The sequence below is a fragment of the Passer montanus genome, unplaced genomic scaffold (genome assembly GCF_014805655.1).
Source record: "Passer montanus isolate IOZ18808 unplaced genomic scaffold, ASM1480565v1 scaffold183, whole genome shotgun sequence".
NCBI lineage: Eukaryota > Metazoa > Chordata > Aves > Passeriformes > Passeridae > Passer > Passer montanus.
The window spans coordinates 401,146-414,966 of NW_024365715.1; the positions used below are offsets into that span (position 1 = coordinate 401,146).

Here is a 13,821-nt window from a genome sequence, read left to right on the forward strand (position 1 = left end):
TGCTCCATGTCTCTTTTTCCGCCGGCACTACCCCGTGAGCAGCGTCACCCACTGCGGCACCGACCCCCAGGAGCGCAGGTGAGGGGGCACGGGGGGGGCACGGGGGGACCCCCAACCTCCCCAACCCCCCCAGACCTCCCAACCCCTCTGACCCCCCCCAGGTGGGCGAACCCCGACGGGACCACGGCCAGGTACGTGGGGAGACCCCCAGAGCGGGACCCCCGGCAATGAGGGGGGGGCACGGATCTGACTCTGGCCTCGCCCCCCCCCCCCCCCGCTGCCCCCCAGGATTTTCGGGTTCGTGGCGAAGCAGGCGGGGGCCCCGGGGGGGGGCAACGCGTGCCACGTGTTCGCGGAGCTGGACCCCGAGCAGCCGGCGGGGGCCATCGTCACCTTCGTCACCAAAGTCCTGCTGGGCACGCGGCACTGAGGGACACCGGGGACCCCCCCCGCACCCCAAAACCCAGCTGGGGACTCCCGAAGCCCCCCGAGGCAGGGGGGGCTCAGGGGCACCCTCAAAACCCAGCGGGACTGCCCCCCCTCTTCACCGAGGTCCTGCTGGGGACACGACACTGAGGGACCCCCAGAACGCCCTGGCACCCCCAAAACCCCCTGGAGTCCTCTGTGCCAAGGGGGGGACACACATAACTGACCCCCCCCACCATCATCACCCTCATGAACACCCCCAAGCCCCCCCAAAACCACCCCCGGAGCCCCCAAACCCTCCCAGCACCCCCGATTTGAGGGAGCAGGAGGGGACCCCCACAATCGCCCCTCCCACCATCTTCAGCACCAAAGTCCTACTGGGGACCCCCAAACTCCCCCTGAGACCCCCCCCAGACCCCTCAAATACTCCCCAGACCCTCCAACCGCCCTTGAGGGCCCCCCAAAACCTCCTACACCCCCCCAACCACCCCCTGAAGTGAAGAAAAGGGGGCACAGGGACACCCCCTGCAATCTGGGGGGTCCTGGAGGAACCCCAATAAATCCACATTTATTTTGGTGTAAGAAATGGGTTTATTTGGGGGGGTGGGGGGGCATGGGGACCCCCACCCGCCATGTGCAAACGTCAAAGGGGACCCCAAAACCAGCACGGGGGTTGCCATGGAACTGGAAGGGTCTGGTTACATTCATGATGGGGGGGACCCCGAATTCTGCCCCCTGGAACCCCCCAGGAATGGGGAGCACTGGAAGAGATGAGGGGGAGCAGGTGTGATCTGGGGGGCACCGGGGGTCAGTGGAGGGGGAGGGTCAAGGGGGTGATTTGGGGGGCTCTGGGGGGGCACAAGGGTCACCCATTGTAGAAGGAGCAGGACTGAGACCCCCAGGGCTCTGGGGGGGCACGAGGGTCACCCATTGTAGAAGGAGCAGGACTGAGACCCCCAAATCCACCTGGGGAGGTCACTGGGATGATCTGGGGAGGGGCAGGATTGAGTCCCCCAAAAACACAGGGGTGGGTCCCCCAAAAATATGGTGGAGGCCATGGCTGAGACCCCCAAAAAAACATCTAGGGGGGCAAAACTGGGGTACTTTTGAGGGGGGATTCAATTAGGGGAACCCCCCCAAAGAGACCCTAAAAGAGTGAAATTATGGGGGTGGGGGCAGGAGTGAACCCCCTAAAAACCACCTTGGGGGGGTCCCCACTGTTGTGGAAACATCCTAAAGTGCACTGGGAGGGCCCGGGGGGGCACAAGGAGCACCAGAGGGTTTCAGGTTTTGGGGGGCCCCACGCGGGCCCCCCTTTATCCGCTCAGGGGGTGCAGGTCCACCTTGACCCTCTCGCCAGTGCTGAGCATCCCCACGGTGGGGAAGAGCCCCCCGGGGGGGACCCCAACCTCCCTGCGCCCCACGACCATCCCGTTGCGTGTGAAGAACACCTGGGGGCACAAACCAGGGGGTCACCCCAAGATTGGGTGGCAGGGGGAGACCCCACCCCCCCAAAAAAAAACAGGGGGTAAAGGGGAGAGTAAGGCAAGGAAAGGTGAGGCAAAAGGGGGGTGTAGGGGGATTTTTGGGGTGAGGGGGGTTTTGAGGGGGCACAAACACATGGAGGGGGTTCAGGGACACACAGCAGTCACCCCAAAATATGAGGGGAGGGCAGGGAGACCCCAATGTCCAAGAAAGTGGGGGCAAAGGGGGTGACCCCAGGGCGAGTCGCTGTAAAGGGAACCCAAGGGGGCTGCAGGGAGATTTCTGGGGTGATGGGGGGTCCAGGGGTGGGGCACAAATACATGTGGGGATCATAGACAAACGGGGGGGTCACCCTAAAATATTAGGGGGGGGACACCCACAACCCCCCCAAAATCCTGGTGTTGGTGCCCCCAGGTGATTCAAAGGGATGCCAACGATGGGCAAAGGAGAATTTTGGGGGTAAGGAGAAGGTTTTTGGGGGCTGGGGCCTGTTTTAGGGCACAGATTTTTTTTTTTTTGCGGGTTATCCCCACCCTTACCACGACCTTCCTGCCCTCCTGCTCCTGCTCCATGTCCTCCCCATCCTCTTCTTCCTCCTCCTCCTCTTCCTCTTCCTCCTCCTCCTCCTCCAGGTACATCACGTTGCGCACCTTCACCTTCACCTCGGGGGGCTCCGAGGCGTCATCGCTGTCACCTGGGGTGGGGAAAAGGGTGAGGGACCCCCCCCGAGCCCGGCCAGCCCCGGGGGGGCCCCAGCCCCGCGGTACCTTCGCTGTCCCGGCCGTAGTCCCGAGGGAACATGATCCCACAGCCCATCACGTCGCCCTTGTAGCAGCGGGGGCCGAAGGGATCCCCCACCCCGCTGCCGTGGAACAGCTTTCCATCGTCTGGGGGGAGACCCCCGATTAGGGGGACACCCCCACAGCTGGTGGGGGTAACCCCAGGACACCCTCCATGGGGTGCACCCCAAAGAAAGGGGGGGAAATGGGCAGAGAAAGGGGTTACAGGAGGAGGGGGACAGGGAGAAGGGGACAGCTGGGGACGGGGGTGCACAGAGGGATCCCCAAATCCCGCCATGAGGAGGAGCCCTCCCATGGGGCTGCACCCCAAAAAAATGAGAGAAATAGGCCTGAGAAAGGTGGAAGGAAGAAGAGGGTGAAGGGGGTGAAAGGGAAAAGGGGGAGGAAGGAGCTGAAAGGGTGGAATAGGGGGACGAAGAGGCTGCAGGGACCCCCCCACCCCGAGGGGCTGGAACCACCCATCCCCATGGGAGTGCACCCCAAAAAAGGGAGGAAACTGGGCTGGGAAAGGAAGAGGATGAAGAGGAAAAAGATGGAGGAAGGGAGAAGGGAGGAGCCATGGGGACACCCCAGATTAGGGGGGAATCCTCGAGGTCATGGGGGAGACCCCCAGACCCTCGTTATAAGGGTGCAAGCCAAAATAGGGAGGAAAAATGGGAAAGGGGTTTCCAGGGGCAGAAGGAGTAGGAGGAGATCCCACTACTGGGGTCCTGTGTTTGGGGGGTTCTGGCATGTGGGGAGGTTCCCGCCCATTTTGGGGGGTCCCCCCCACTTTTGGGGGGCTCACCTGCGTGGTAGGCCACTGAGCCCCTGCTCCAGCCAGGGTGACGATTTTTGGGGTAATCCTGAGGGAGGGCACAGGGGAGGGAGAGAGGTGAGGGCAATGTGGGGGGCCCTGCCCCCCCAAACTCATAGACCCAAATTTCTGCCCCCAAACCCTCATTTTGGACACCCTCCCACCTTTCAGCTCAGCCCCAGCGTGGTGGAGAGTTCCAGCCCCCCTGTACCCCAAATCTGAGCCCACTCCCCTCCTTCCTTGACCACTCCCAGCCCTGGAGGAGGCTCCAGCCCCCCTTTACTCCCTCTGACCCCCATTTTCGACCCACATCTCCCCACTTCCCTGGCCCCCCCAGCTCCGTAGGTGTCTCCACAGCCCCACAAACCCCACAGATCCCACAGCCCCCACAGATCCAATCCCCCCCAGCCCCCCGTACCCCAACTCCGAGCCCCCCGCACCTTCCTGGCCACGCCCAGGGCGATGTAGCACTTCTCGCCCGGGTCCAGGATCTCCAGCTCGAAGTAGTGGCTGCGGGGGCTGAGCGGCCGCCGGGCCTGGGCCAGCCCCACATCCACGATGCTCTTCCCCTTCCCCACGTACTCCAACACCTGGGGGCGCGGGGGGGCTCAGACAGGGGAGAAAGGGGCACCCCCCAACCCGGAGCAGCCCCAGATCCGTGAAATTCATCCCCTTCCCCATCTGAAAACAGCACCTGGGAGGGTTTGAGGGGTCCCGGGGGGATTGGAGGATCACAGGGGCTGAGGGGGGATCATAGAGGGTCAGGGGGCACACATGGGAGATCTGAGGGGCACCCAAGAACCCCCAGACTCCCGATGTTGCTGCTGGGACCCCCTTTACCCTGCTCCCGTGTCACAGCCCCCCTTTCTGCCCTCCCCAGGATTGGGGACCCCTCTTGTCCCATCCCCAAAACTGTCCTTACCCCAATTCCCAGAGCCCCATTCTTCTCACCCCACAACCTCAAATTCTGACCCCCAGCCCAGGGAGGGGCTCCACCCTGTTCCAACCCCATCCCCTCATTCTGAGCTCCCTCCCCAGTCCTGGGGGAGGCTCCAGCCCCCCTTTCCCCCCAGCTTTCGGGATGCTCACGGAGCCGTAGAGCCGCACGTCGTGGAGCCTGCCCCACTCCTCCTCCAGGCTGTCCACCAGCATGGCCCCCCCCTCATCCTCGGGGGGCCCGGGGGGGGGCAGATGCAGCCGAACCTCCTCGCCCAGCGAGTGCAGCCCCACGGCTGGGAACAGCCCCGGGGGCGACAGCGGCACCCCCAGACCCCCCACCTGCAATTGAGGGAGTCGGGGTGAGGGGGGCTCAGGGACAAGGGGCACCCCCAGGACCCCACCTGGGAGCTGGGGAAACACCAAAGGAGGAAGTGGGGGGCTTTGGAGGCTTTGGGGTTTCAGAAGATTTGGGGGTCCCCCTGTTCTCTGTCCATTCTTCGTGAAGAGCGGCTGGGGAGGGGTGGAAGGTTTAGGGGATCCTGGAAGGTTTGGGGTGTCCCGGTAAGTTTTGGGGGTGCTCTGGGGCAGGGTGGGGATCCCCTCACCCTCTGGCCGTTCTTGGTGAAGAACACCTGGGCTGGGGGGGCTCCGAACGAGCCCCTCTCGACGCCGCAGCCGATCCGGTCCCCGGAGCTGCACTTGGAGCCGAACTGGCGCCCCTTGGCCCGGCCACTGTACAGCCTGGGGCACCCCAGAACCGGGGGGACCCCGAAAATGGGGGTTCAGAATGGGGGGGGGTGTCACTAATGGGGGACATCAAACCTGGAGCAGACCCCAAATATTGTGACAGGCCCCAATGCCCCCCCAACACCTCCCAGTCCTGCTGCCCCCCTGGCTGCCCCCAATATCCAACACCCCCAATATCCAACACCCCCAATATCCCACACCCCGATATCCAACACCTCCATATCCAACACCACCAATATCCAACATCCCCAAGGTCCCAACACCCCCAAGGTCCCAGCACACCCAATATCCAACACCCCCAAGGTCCCAACACCCCCAAAGTCCCAACACTCCCCAATATCCAATACCGCCCGAAGTCCCAACACCCCTAATAACCCACACACCCCAATATCCAACATCCCTAAGGACCCAACAACCCTAATATCCAACACACTCCAATATCCAACACCTCCAATATCAAACACTCCCCAGTATCCGACACCCCCAATATCAAACACTCCCCAGTATCTGACACCCCCGAGGTCCCAGCACTCCCCAGTATCCGACACCCCCAATATCAAACACTCCCCAGTATCTGACACCCCCGAGGTTCCAACACTCCCCAGTATCCCGACACCCTGATACCCCAAAGCATTTCATCCCTCACCTCACACCCCAACATCTGCTAACGCCATGAAATTCCCTTCTATCCCAACACCCGCAACGATCCCAACGCTTCCCCGCCAGCCACCGCGACATCCCGGCCCCGCTATCCCACGCTCACTTTCCATCATCGGCGTGGTAGGCGACGGAGCCGGGCCCCCATCCCGGCGGGTGCTCGAGGCTGTGGCAGTGCGGCACCAGCCCCACGGCGATGGTGCCGCGCACCCCGCTGTCCACGATGGACACCTGGGCAGGGCCCGGGGGGGTCAGGGCTCCGCGCCCCCCGGCGCAGCCCGCGCCCCCCGCGCCCCCCGCTCACCTCGAAGTAGTTGCTGTCGCGGGTCAGCGGCCGCGGGGCCACGTAACAGCCGACCTCGCCCGAGGGGCCGCGGTAGCTGCGGGGGCGCGGGGGCTGAGACAGCCCCCGACCCCCCCGGTACCCTCAGAGCCCCCCCGGATCTGTGGGTGCCCCGGCCCCCCCCAGCCCATGGGTGCATCCCCCCCGCCCTCTCAGCCCCTTTTTGCGGGTGCCCCCACCCCCATGGGTGCATCCCCCCATCCTCAGCCCCTTTGTGTGGGCGCCCCCAGCCCCCCCAGCCCGTTCTGCGGGCTCCCCCCGGTACCTGAGGGTGTCCCCGTCCACCAGGATGTGCCGGGCTCGCTCCTGGCAGCGCAGGCCCCGATCCCGGTCCCGATCCCGGTCCCGGTCCCGGTCCCGGCCCTCCCACTGCCCCAGGATCTCCCGGATCCGCCGGCGCCAGTTGAGGAACCTGAAGTGCAGGTTCAGGTCATCCATGGCGGGGGGGCTCCTGCGGGGAGGCAACGCTGGGACCCCCGGAAGGACGGGAACCGACACCCCCGACCCCCCGAGTCAGACAGGAACCCCAAAACCGGGACCTGCTACACGGCCCCCCAACACACACCTGACACCCCAAACACATCCCTGACACCCCAAGACTGCCCCAAACACACACCTGACACTGACACCCTGAGTCAGACACGAGCCCCAAAACTGGGGATCTGCTAAACTGCCCCCCAAACACACACCTGACACCCCAAAACTGCCCCAAACACACACCGGACACCGACACCCCGAGTCAGACACGAGCCCCAAAACCGGGACCTGCTAAACGGCCCCCCAACACACAGCTGACAACCCAAATACACAGCTGACACCCCAACACACACCTGACACCCCAAACACACAGCTGACACCCCAAGACTGCCCCAAACACACACCTGACACCCCAAACGCACCCCTGAAACTCCAAACACACCCTTGACGCCTCCAACACACCCCTGACACCCCAAAACTGCCCCAAACACACAGCTGACACCCCAAACACACACCTGGCATTCTAAACACACACCTGGCATTCTAAACACACACCTGACACCCCAAAACTGCCCCAAACACACAGCTGACACCCTAAACACACCCCTGACACCCCAAACACACCCCTGACACCCCAAAACCGCCCCCAAACACACATCTGACACCCTAAACACACACCTGACACTTTAAACACACATCTGACACCCCAAACACACACCTGACCCACCCAAATTGTCCTAAACACACCTGAACCCACAAAACTTCCCCCAAAACACACCCAATCCTCCACATCACACCTGAAACCCTTAAACATACCTGACTCCCTCAATCACGCCTGAACTCTCTAAACCAATCCCCAAAACACACCTGAGCCCCCCAAACACACCTGACTCCCTAAAATACATGTAACCCCCAAAACCCATCAGGTCCTCCAAACACACCTGGACCCCCAAAACACACCTGAACCCAAAAAACCCACCTGAGCGCCCAAAACTGCCCTACTACACACCCACCTGAGACCCCAATCACAGCTGACCACCCAAATCACACCTGACACCCCAAACACACACCTGAGCCCCCAAAACTGCCCTACTACACACCCACCTGAGACCCCAAACACACACCTGAGCCCCCAAATCAGAGCTGACCACCCAAATCACACCTGATCCCCCCAGACCCAAACCTGACACCCCCAAACTCACACCTGACACCCCCAGACCCAACCTGGCACACCGAAATCACACCTGAGATGTTCCAAACTGCCCCTCAACACACCTGACCACCCAAATCACACCTGACACCCCCAAACTCACACCTGACTCCCCCAGACCCACATTTGGCACACCCAAATCACACCTAACCCCCTAATTCACATCTGGCACATCCAAACCCCACCTGACCACCCAAATCACACCTGACACCCCCAAACTCACACCTCATCCCCCAAATCACACCTGACACCCCCAAATCACACCTGACCCCCCAGACCCACACCCGGCACACCCAAATCCCACGGGTCCCGCCCCCTCCATGGGCCGCGCTCACATCCGGGTCCCGCTCGCTTCCGCCTCCCTGTGCCCGCCCACTGAGCCCCGCGGACCAATCGCCACCCGCTGCGCCGCGACTGACGGCTCCCTCGGCCAATCGGAGGACGAAGCGGGCGGAAGGCGGAGCCTACCGGGGAAAGCGGGGAGGGCGCGTCAAGGCCACGTGACGCTGCGGGGATGGGGCGAGAGGCGCGAGGGCGCCCCCTGGCGGACGGGGAAACTGGGAGAGACTGGGGGGACTGGGAGGAACTGGGAGAGACTGGGGAGAACTGGGGGGGGAGAGAACTGAGGGAACTGGGGGGGGAGTGGAGAGAACTGGGGGGTACTGGGAGGGACTGAGGGGGACTGTGGGGAATGGAGGGAACTGGGGGGACTGGGAGGAACTGGGAAATCATGAGGATGTGGGGGGGTTACTGGGAGGACTGGGGGCACTGGTGGGGCTCAGCCTGGGGTCAAACCAGCGCAACGCTCGCACTGGAGACGTGGCTGGACTGGGAGTCACTGGTTTGAACTGGGGCCACTCTGGAGGGTCCCCAGGTGGCCTGGAGAGAACTGGGGGGGACTGGGGAGAACTGGGGGAACTGGGGGGGAACTGTGGGGAATGGAGGGAACTGGGAATGCAGCTGGGAACTGGGAAAATTTTGAGGATGCAGGGCGGTTACTGGGGGAACTGGGGGCACTGAGGGGGCTTAGCCTGGGGTCAAACCAGCGCAACACCCACACTGGAGACGTGGCTGGACTGGGAGTCACTGGTTTGAACTGGGGCCACTCTGGAGGGTCCCCCAGACCCAAATTCGGGGGACAGGAGGAGGAGCAGGACTTCACAAACACCTCTACTGGGTGGGTTTATTAGAAATTAATTAAGTAATTAATACACCTCCCCACCGCCATGACACCACATGGGGTCGGCCACAGGCCACGCCTGGCCTGGTGTCCCCGTGTCCCCTCTGCTGTGCCGTGGGGGAGGTGGCACTGTGAGCTGGCACAGCCCCGGGGGTGTACCGGTGTCCCCACCACCTCGTTATGGGGGTGACACCCTCATCTGTCCCACTCAGTGTCACCTCGGGCTGCCCCCATGTTGCCACCCACAGCTCGCTGTGGGGGTGGCACTGGTGACGGGTCACCAGCAGAGCTCGGTGTCACCAGCGGGGTGTCCCAGTGTCACTGTCACCGACGTTTCATCATGGAGGTGACACTGTGACCTGTCACAGCTTAATATCACCAGTGGGTGTCCCAGTGTCACCCAGCTCAGCCATGGGGTGACACCGGGACTGTCACAGTTCCTTGTCATGATCAGGTGTCCCAGTGTCATTGTCACCCACAGTCCATGGTGGCGCTGTGACCCCCTGCAGTTGAGTGTCCTCAAGGGGTGGCACTGTCACCCACAGTCCATCGTGGGGTGTCACTGTCACCCACTGCAGTTCAGTGTCACTGTCACCCACAGCCCATCGTGGCACTGTGACCCACTGCAGTTCAGTGTCCTCAAGGGGTGGCACTGTCACCCACAGTCCATCGTGGGGTGTCACTGTCACCCACTGCAGTTCAGTGTCACTGTCACCCACAGTCCATGGTGGCACTGTGACCCACTGCAGTTCAGTGTCCCCATGGGCGACAGCCCATCGCGGGGTGTCACTGTGACGCACTGCAGNTCACCCACAGTCCATCGTGGGGTGTCACTGTCACCCACTGCAGTTCAGTGTCACTGTCACCCACAGTCCATGGTGGCACTGTGACCCACTGCAGTTCAGTGTCCTCAAGGGGTGGCACTGTCACCCACAGTCCATCGTGGGGTGTCACTGTCACCCACTGCAGTTCAGTGTCACTGTCACCCACAGCCCATGGTGGCACTGTGACCCACTGCAGTTCAGTGTCATTGTCACCCACAGTCCATGGTGGCACTGTGACCCACTGCAGTTCAGTGTCCTCAAGGGGTGGCACTGTCACCCACAGTCCATCGTGGGGTGTCACTGTCACCCACTGCAGTTCAGTGTCACTGTCACCCACAGTCCATGGTGGCACTGTGACCCACTGCAGTTCAGTGTCCCCACGGGTGTCTCAGTGTTTCTGTCACTCACAGCTCAGCACAGAGGTCACACTGTGACCCCATCACTGCCTGGTGACCCCATGGGCTCTTCCTGTGTCCCTGGCCCTGTCACTCTGGTGTTCCTGCTGAGCTGTCCCAGTGTTCCTGTCCCAGCCAGGTGTTACTGTCCTTGTCCCTGCCAAATCCCAGTGTCCCTGGTGTCCCCATAGAGCTGTCCTGGTGCTCCTGTCACTCTGACATCCCAGTGTCCCTCCTTCCTTGTCACATCTGTGTCCCTGTCACACCTTGAGCTGTCCTGCTGTCCCTGTCCCACCACAGTGTCCCTATTCCTATCACACCCCAGTGTCCCCATGGAGCTGTCCTGGTGTCCCTGTCACACCTGCTGTCCCCATTACACCCTTATGTCCTTCTCAAGCTGTCCCAGTGTCCCTGTCCCACCCCAGTGTCCCCATCGAGTTGTCCCAGTGTCCCTGTCCCAGCCCAGTGTTCCTGACACATATTGGTGACCCCCTCAAACTGTCCTGGTGTCCCTGTCCCACCCCAGTGTCCCCATTCCTATCACACCCCAGTGTCCCCATGGAGCTGTCCTGGTGTCCCTGTCACACCTGCTGTCCCCATTACACCCTTATGTCCTTCTCAAGCTGTCCCAGTGTCCCTGTCCCACCCCAGTGTCCCCATCGAGTTGTCCCAGTGTCCCTGTCCCAGCCCAGTGTTCCTGTCACACATTGGTGACCCCCTCACACTGTCCTGGTGTCCCTGTCCCACCCCAGTGTCCCCATTCCCATCACACCCCGGTGTCCCCACTGAGCTGTCCCAGTGTCCCTGTCCCTGTCCCATCCCAGTGTCCCCATTGAGCTGTCCCAGCCCAGTGCTCCTGTCACACCTTGGTGACCCCCTCACACTGTCCCAGGGTCCCCATCGAGTTGTCCCAGTGTCCCTGTCCCAGCCCAGTGTCCCCATTCCCATCACACCCCAATGTCCCCATGGAGCTGTCCCAGTGTCCCTGTCCCAGCCCAGGGTTCCTCTCACACCTCGGTGACCCCCTCACACTGTCCCAGTGTCCCTGTCCCACCCCGGTGTCCCCATCGAGCTGTCCCAGTGTCGCTGTCCCAGGCAGTGCTCCTGTCACACCTCACACTGTCCCAGGGTCCCCACCACAGCCAGGTGTCGCTGCTGAGCTGTCCCAGTGTCCCAGTGTCACTCTCCAGTGTCCCCCTCGAGCAGCCCCTCGTCCCCCACCCTCAGCCCCTCGTCCCCACGGCCGGTGCCCAGGACGCCCCCGGCTGCCCCCAGCGCCACCAGCGCGGCCAGGGCGGCGGCCCCGAACACGGCCCGTGTCCCCGCGGGGTCCCCGGGCAGGGCGGGCAGCGCCAGCGCCACCGCCAGGCCCAGGGGCAGCCGCAGCCACCGCGCCGCCCCCGCCGCGTCCCCGCCGCGCTCCAGCCGCCGCCGCAGGAACGCCACGGCCGGGAAGCAGATGCCGCAGGAGAGCTGCAGCAGCAGCACGGCCAGGAAGTCGCCGGCGGCGTCCAGCGGCAGGGCCAGCAGCAGCAGGGCCAGCGCCAGCAGCAGCACGGAGCCGGGCAGCAGGCGCAGCGGCTGCAGCCTCCCGGCGACGCCGCGCCGGAACAGCGCCGAGCCCGCGGCGCCGGCGGCCGTGAACCCCGAGAAGGCGATTCCCAGCGGGATCCCGTGCGGCTCCAGGACGGGCGTCCACAGGAAGGCGAAGAGGAGCAGGATGCTCTCCACCAGGGCCTGCACCAGCCCCAGCAGCAGCGCCCGGGGCTCGGAGGCGAGGCCCCGCAGGCCCTCCCCGCAGGCCTTGCCGCAGGCCCGGCTCTTCCCGTAGTTCTCATCCCAGTTTTTCCCGGCGAAGATCCCCGAGAGAGCCAGGAAGGGCAGCGCCGCCAGGAAGGGGGCCACGGGGCCCAGCGCCAGCCCCTGGGCCAGCAGCTGGGCCAGCAGGCCGGCCGCCACGGCCAGGCCGCCGCTGCAGAGCGCCACGCGGGAGAAGGTGTCGGCAATCCACTCGGCCGGGAAGTCGTGGCGCTCCAGGTGCTCGTGCACGTACCAGGACTCGAAGGCGGAGAAGAGCAGCGAGGTGCCGAGCCCCGCCAGCACCCGGGCGGCCGCCAGCGCCAGGAAGTCGTGGGAGAGCTGCAGCAGGCAGCACGCCGAGCACAGCCCCGAGGACAGCACGCAGGACTTCTTGCGGCCCAGGCGGTCCACGAAGAGCCCGGCGACGAGGCCGAAGGCCACGTTGGAGGCGAAGCCGCAGGAGTAGAGGGCGGCGATCTGGCTGCGCAGGAAGCCGCGGCCGTGCAGCAGCTGGAAGAGCAGCGGGCCCTGCAGCCAGTCGGCCGCCAGTGCCGGCAGGTAGCCCAGCAGGAAGCGCCGCTGGAAGCCGCGGAACGCGGGGTTGGAGGGCGGCGGGCGGCGCGGGGGCGGCTCCAGAGCCAGGCAGCTGAGCAGGAGGAGGGCGAGGGCAGAGCAGGGCAGCAGGAGCATGGTGGGGAGGGGGCTCAGGGGGGCCTGGGGAAGGAAAAACGGAGATCAGCACTAGGGGGGACTGAGGGACCACCCAGGTGCCCCAAACTCCCCAGAGAGCCCATGGGTTCTGTAGGGACACCCCACCCCACAGGGACCCACAGCACAGTCCCCCACGGCTCCTCCACAGGCCGCAGCACCCCTCCAAGCCCACCCAGACCCCACAACACCCCACAGACCCCAAACCCCCACTAGAGTTCCCCACAGAACCCCCCACACGCTCCAGATCCTCCACGAGCCCCAGACAGGACCTCCACAGACTCCCCACAAGACCCTCACAGAACCACCCCCATAGCACCCTCGCACCCCAAATCCTCCTTAAGGCCCCCCCCCCCCCCCCACAGCCCCACACAGCGCCCCCTCCACTCTCACAGCTCCCCCCCCGACCCCGGAGATGCCCCGCAGGACCTCCCCAGGCACCTCCCAGACCCTCCGGAGCCCCCGCACCCCTCCCGGTAACCCCCGGCTCCCTCAGGGCCCCCCCATACCCCCGGGCCCCGGCGCCGTGGCAGCTGCCCCGCCGTGCCTCTGCTTAGCCACTTCCGCTTCCGGTCCCATGGGCGCCGCCATGTTGGCTCGTGTCACGTGACATGGGGCGGGCCCACCGCCCTCCCCCTCGGCCCCCCAGAGGGGTCCGCAGAGACCCCCGGAGATCCCCAGAGACCCCCGGAGACCCCCAGAGACCCCCGAGACCCCGGGGACCGGTGCAGACCCCCCCAAGGGACCCCCGCACAACGCACGGGGCATTGCGGAGCCCCCCCGGCGGGGTTGCGGCGTCCCCAGCCCGCAGAACGCCCCCTTCACGCGCGGGAGGTGCGGGGACCCCCGCCCTCAGAGAGCTCCGGCCGCGAGCCGAGGGCGAGCCCCGTGAAACCCCGAGCACAGCCCCCGGTGCCCCCGTGAAACCCCCAGCCCAGCCCCCGGTGCCCCCGTGAAACCCCCAGCCCAGCCCCCGGTGCCCCCGTGAAACCCTTTCCGTGCCCGCTACCGGGGGCTGCCCCGCCCGCCCCTCG

At 64.5% G+C, this 13,821-nt stretch overlaps 4 protein-coding genes across 5 annotated transcripts in view; 2 read left to right on the forward strand and 2 right to left on the reverse strand.

Annotated features, from left to right (window-relative positions):
- The window catches only part of TNS2 (tensin 2), an 8,720-nt gene extending 7,712 nt beyond the window's left edge, over positions 1 to 1,008 (forward strand). The window contains exons 13-15 of the mRNA XM_039705757.1: positions 10 to 78; positions 162 to 191; positions 289 to 1,008. Of these exons, the coding sequence (XP_039561691.1) occupies positions 10 to 78; positions 162 to 191; positions 289 to 430 (241 nt within the window). The 3' untranslated portion in view covers positions 431 to 1,008. The remainder of the gene's footprint in view (positions 1 to 9; positions 79 to 161; positions 192 to 288) is intronic.
- Positions 1,009 to 1,333: 325 nt separating this feature from the next.
- SPRYD3 (SPRY domain containing 3) lies at positions 1,334 to 8,292 on the reverse strand. The gene is made up of 11 exons (XM_039705717.1): positions 8,185 to 8,292; positions 6,459 to 6,647; positions 6,155 to 6,230; positions 5,957 to 6,081; positions 5,052 to 5,187; positions 4,597 to 4,785; positions 3,948 to 4,097; positions 3,499 to 3,556; positions 2,679 to 2,798; positions 2,451 to 2,605; positions 1,334 to 1,877 (listed from the first exon to the last, which is right to left on the reverse strand). Exons 2-11 carry the CDS (start codon positions 6,629 to 6,631, stop codon positions 1,743 to 1,745), a joined length of 1,317 nt encoding a protein of 438 aa, XP_039561651.1. The 5' UTR covers positions 6,632 to 6,647; positions 8,185 to 8,292; the 3' UTR covers positions 1,334 to 1,742.
- Positions 8,293 to 8,872: 580 nt separating this feature from the next.
- On the forward strand, positions 8,873 to 10,782 carry LOC120500599. The gene is made up of 4 exons (XM_039705719.1): positions 8,873 to 9,560; positions 9,630 to 9,714; positions 9,866 to 10,405; positions 10,487 to 10,782. The coding sequence occupies exons 1-4, from the start codon at positions 9,507 to 9,509 to the stop codon at positions 10,765 to 10,767; spliced, it is 960 nt and encodes a 319-aa protein (XP_039561653.1). The 5' UTR covers positions 8,873 to 9,506; the 3' UTR covers positions 10,768 to 10,782.
- A 504-nt stretch (positions 10,783 to 11,286) lies between these two features.
- MFSD5 (major facilitator superfamily domain containing 5) lies at positions 11,287 to 13,718 on the reverse strand. Of its 2 annotated transcripts, XR_005627142.1 has the most exons (3): positions 13,297 to 13,718; positions 11,393 to 12,793; positions 11,287 to 11,304 (listed from the first exon to the last, which is right to left on the reverse strand). XR_005627142.1 is itself a non-coding variant. In XM_039705718.1 (2 exons), exon 2 carries the CDS (start codon positions 12,767 to 12,769, stop codon positions 11,459 to 11,461), a length of 1,311 nt encoding a protein of 436 aa, XP_039561652.1. In that variant the 5' UTR covers positions 12,770 to 12,793; positions 13,297 to 13,718; the 3' UTR covers positions 11,330 to 11,458. The 2 variants fall into 2 exon arrangements, 1 of the variants encoding a protein (XP_039561652.1); XM_039705718.1 differs by lacking the exon at positions 11,287 to 11,304 and having other exon boundaries at positions 11,330 to 12,793.
- Between the last annotated feature and the right edge of the window lie 103 nt (positions 13,719 to 13,821).

Coding starts and splice junctions, on each gene's coding strand:
- SPRYD3 (XM_039705717.1), bottom strand. CDS start 6,631: ATGGATGACCTGAACCTGCACTTCAGGTTCCTCAACTGGCGCCGGCGG. Junction 6,231..6,458: donor GTGGACGGGGACACCCTCAG/GTACCGGGGGGA, acceptor GCGCCCCCGCAG/CTACCGCGGCCCCTCGGGCG. Junction 5,188..5,956: donor TACCACGCCGATGATGGAAA/GTGAGCGTGGGA, acceptor GGGGTGCCCCAG/GCTGTACAGTGGCCGGGCCA.
- MFSD5 (XM_039705718.1), bottom strand. CDS start 12,769: ATGCTCCTGCTGCCCTGCTCTGCCCTCGCCCTCCTCCTGCTCAGCTGC.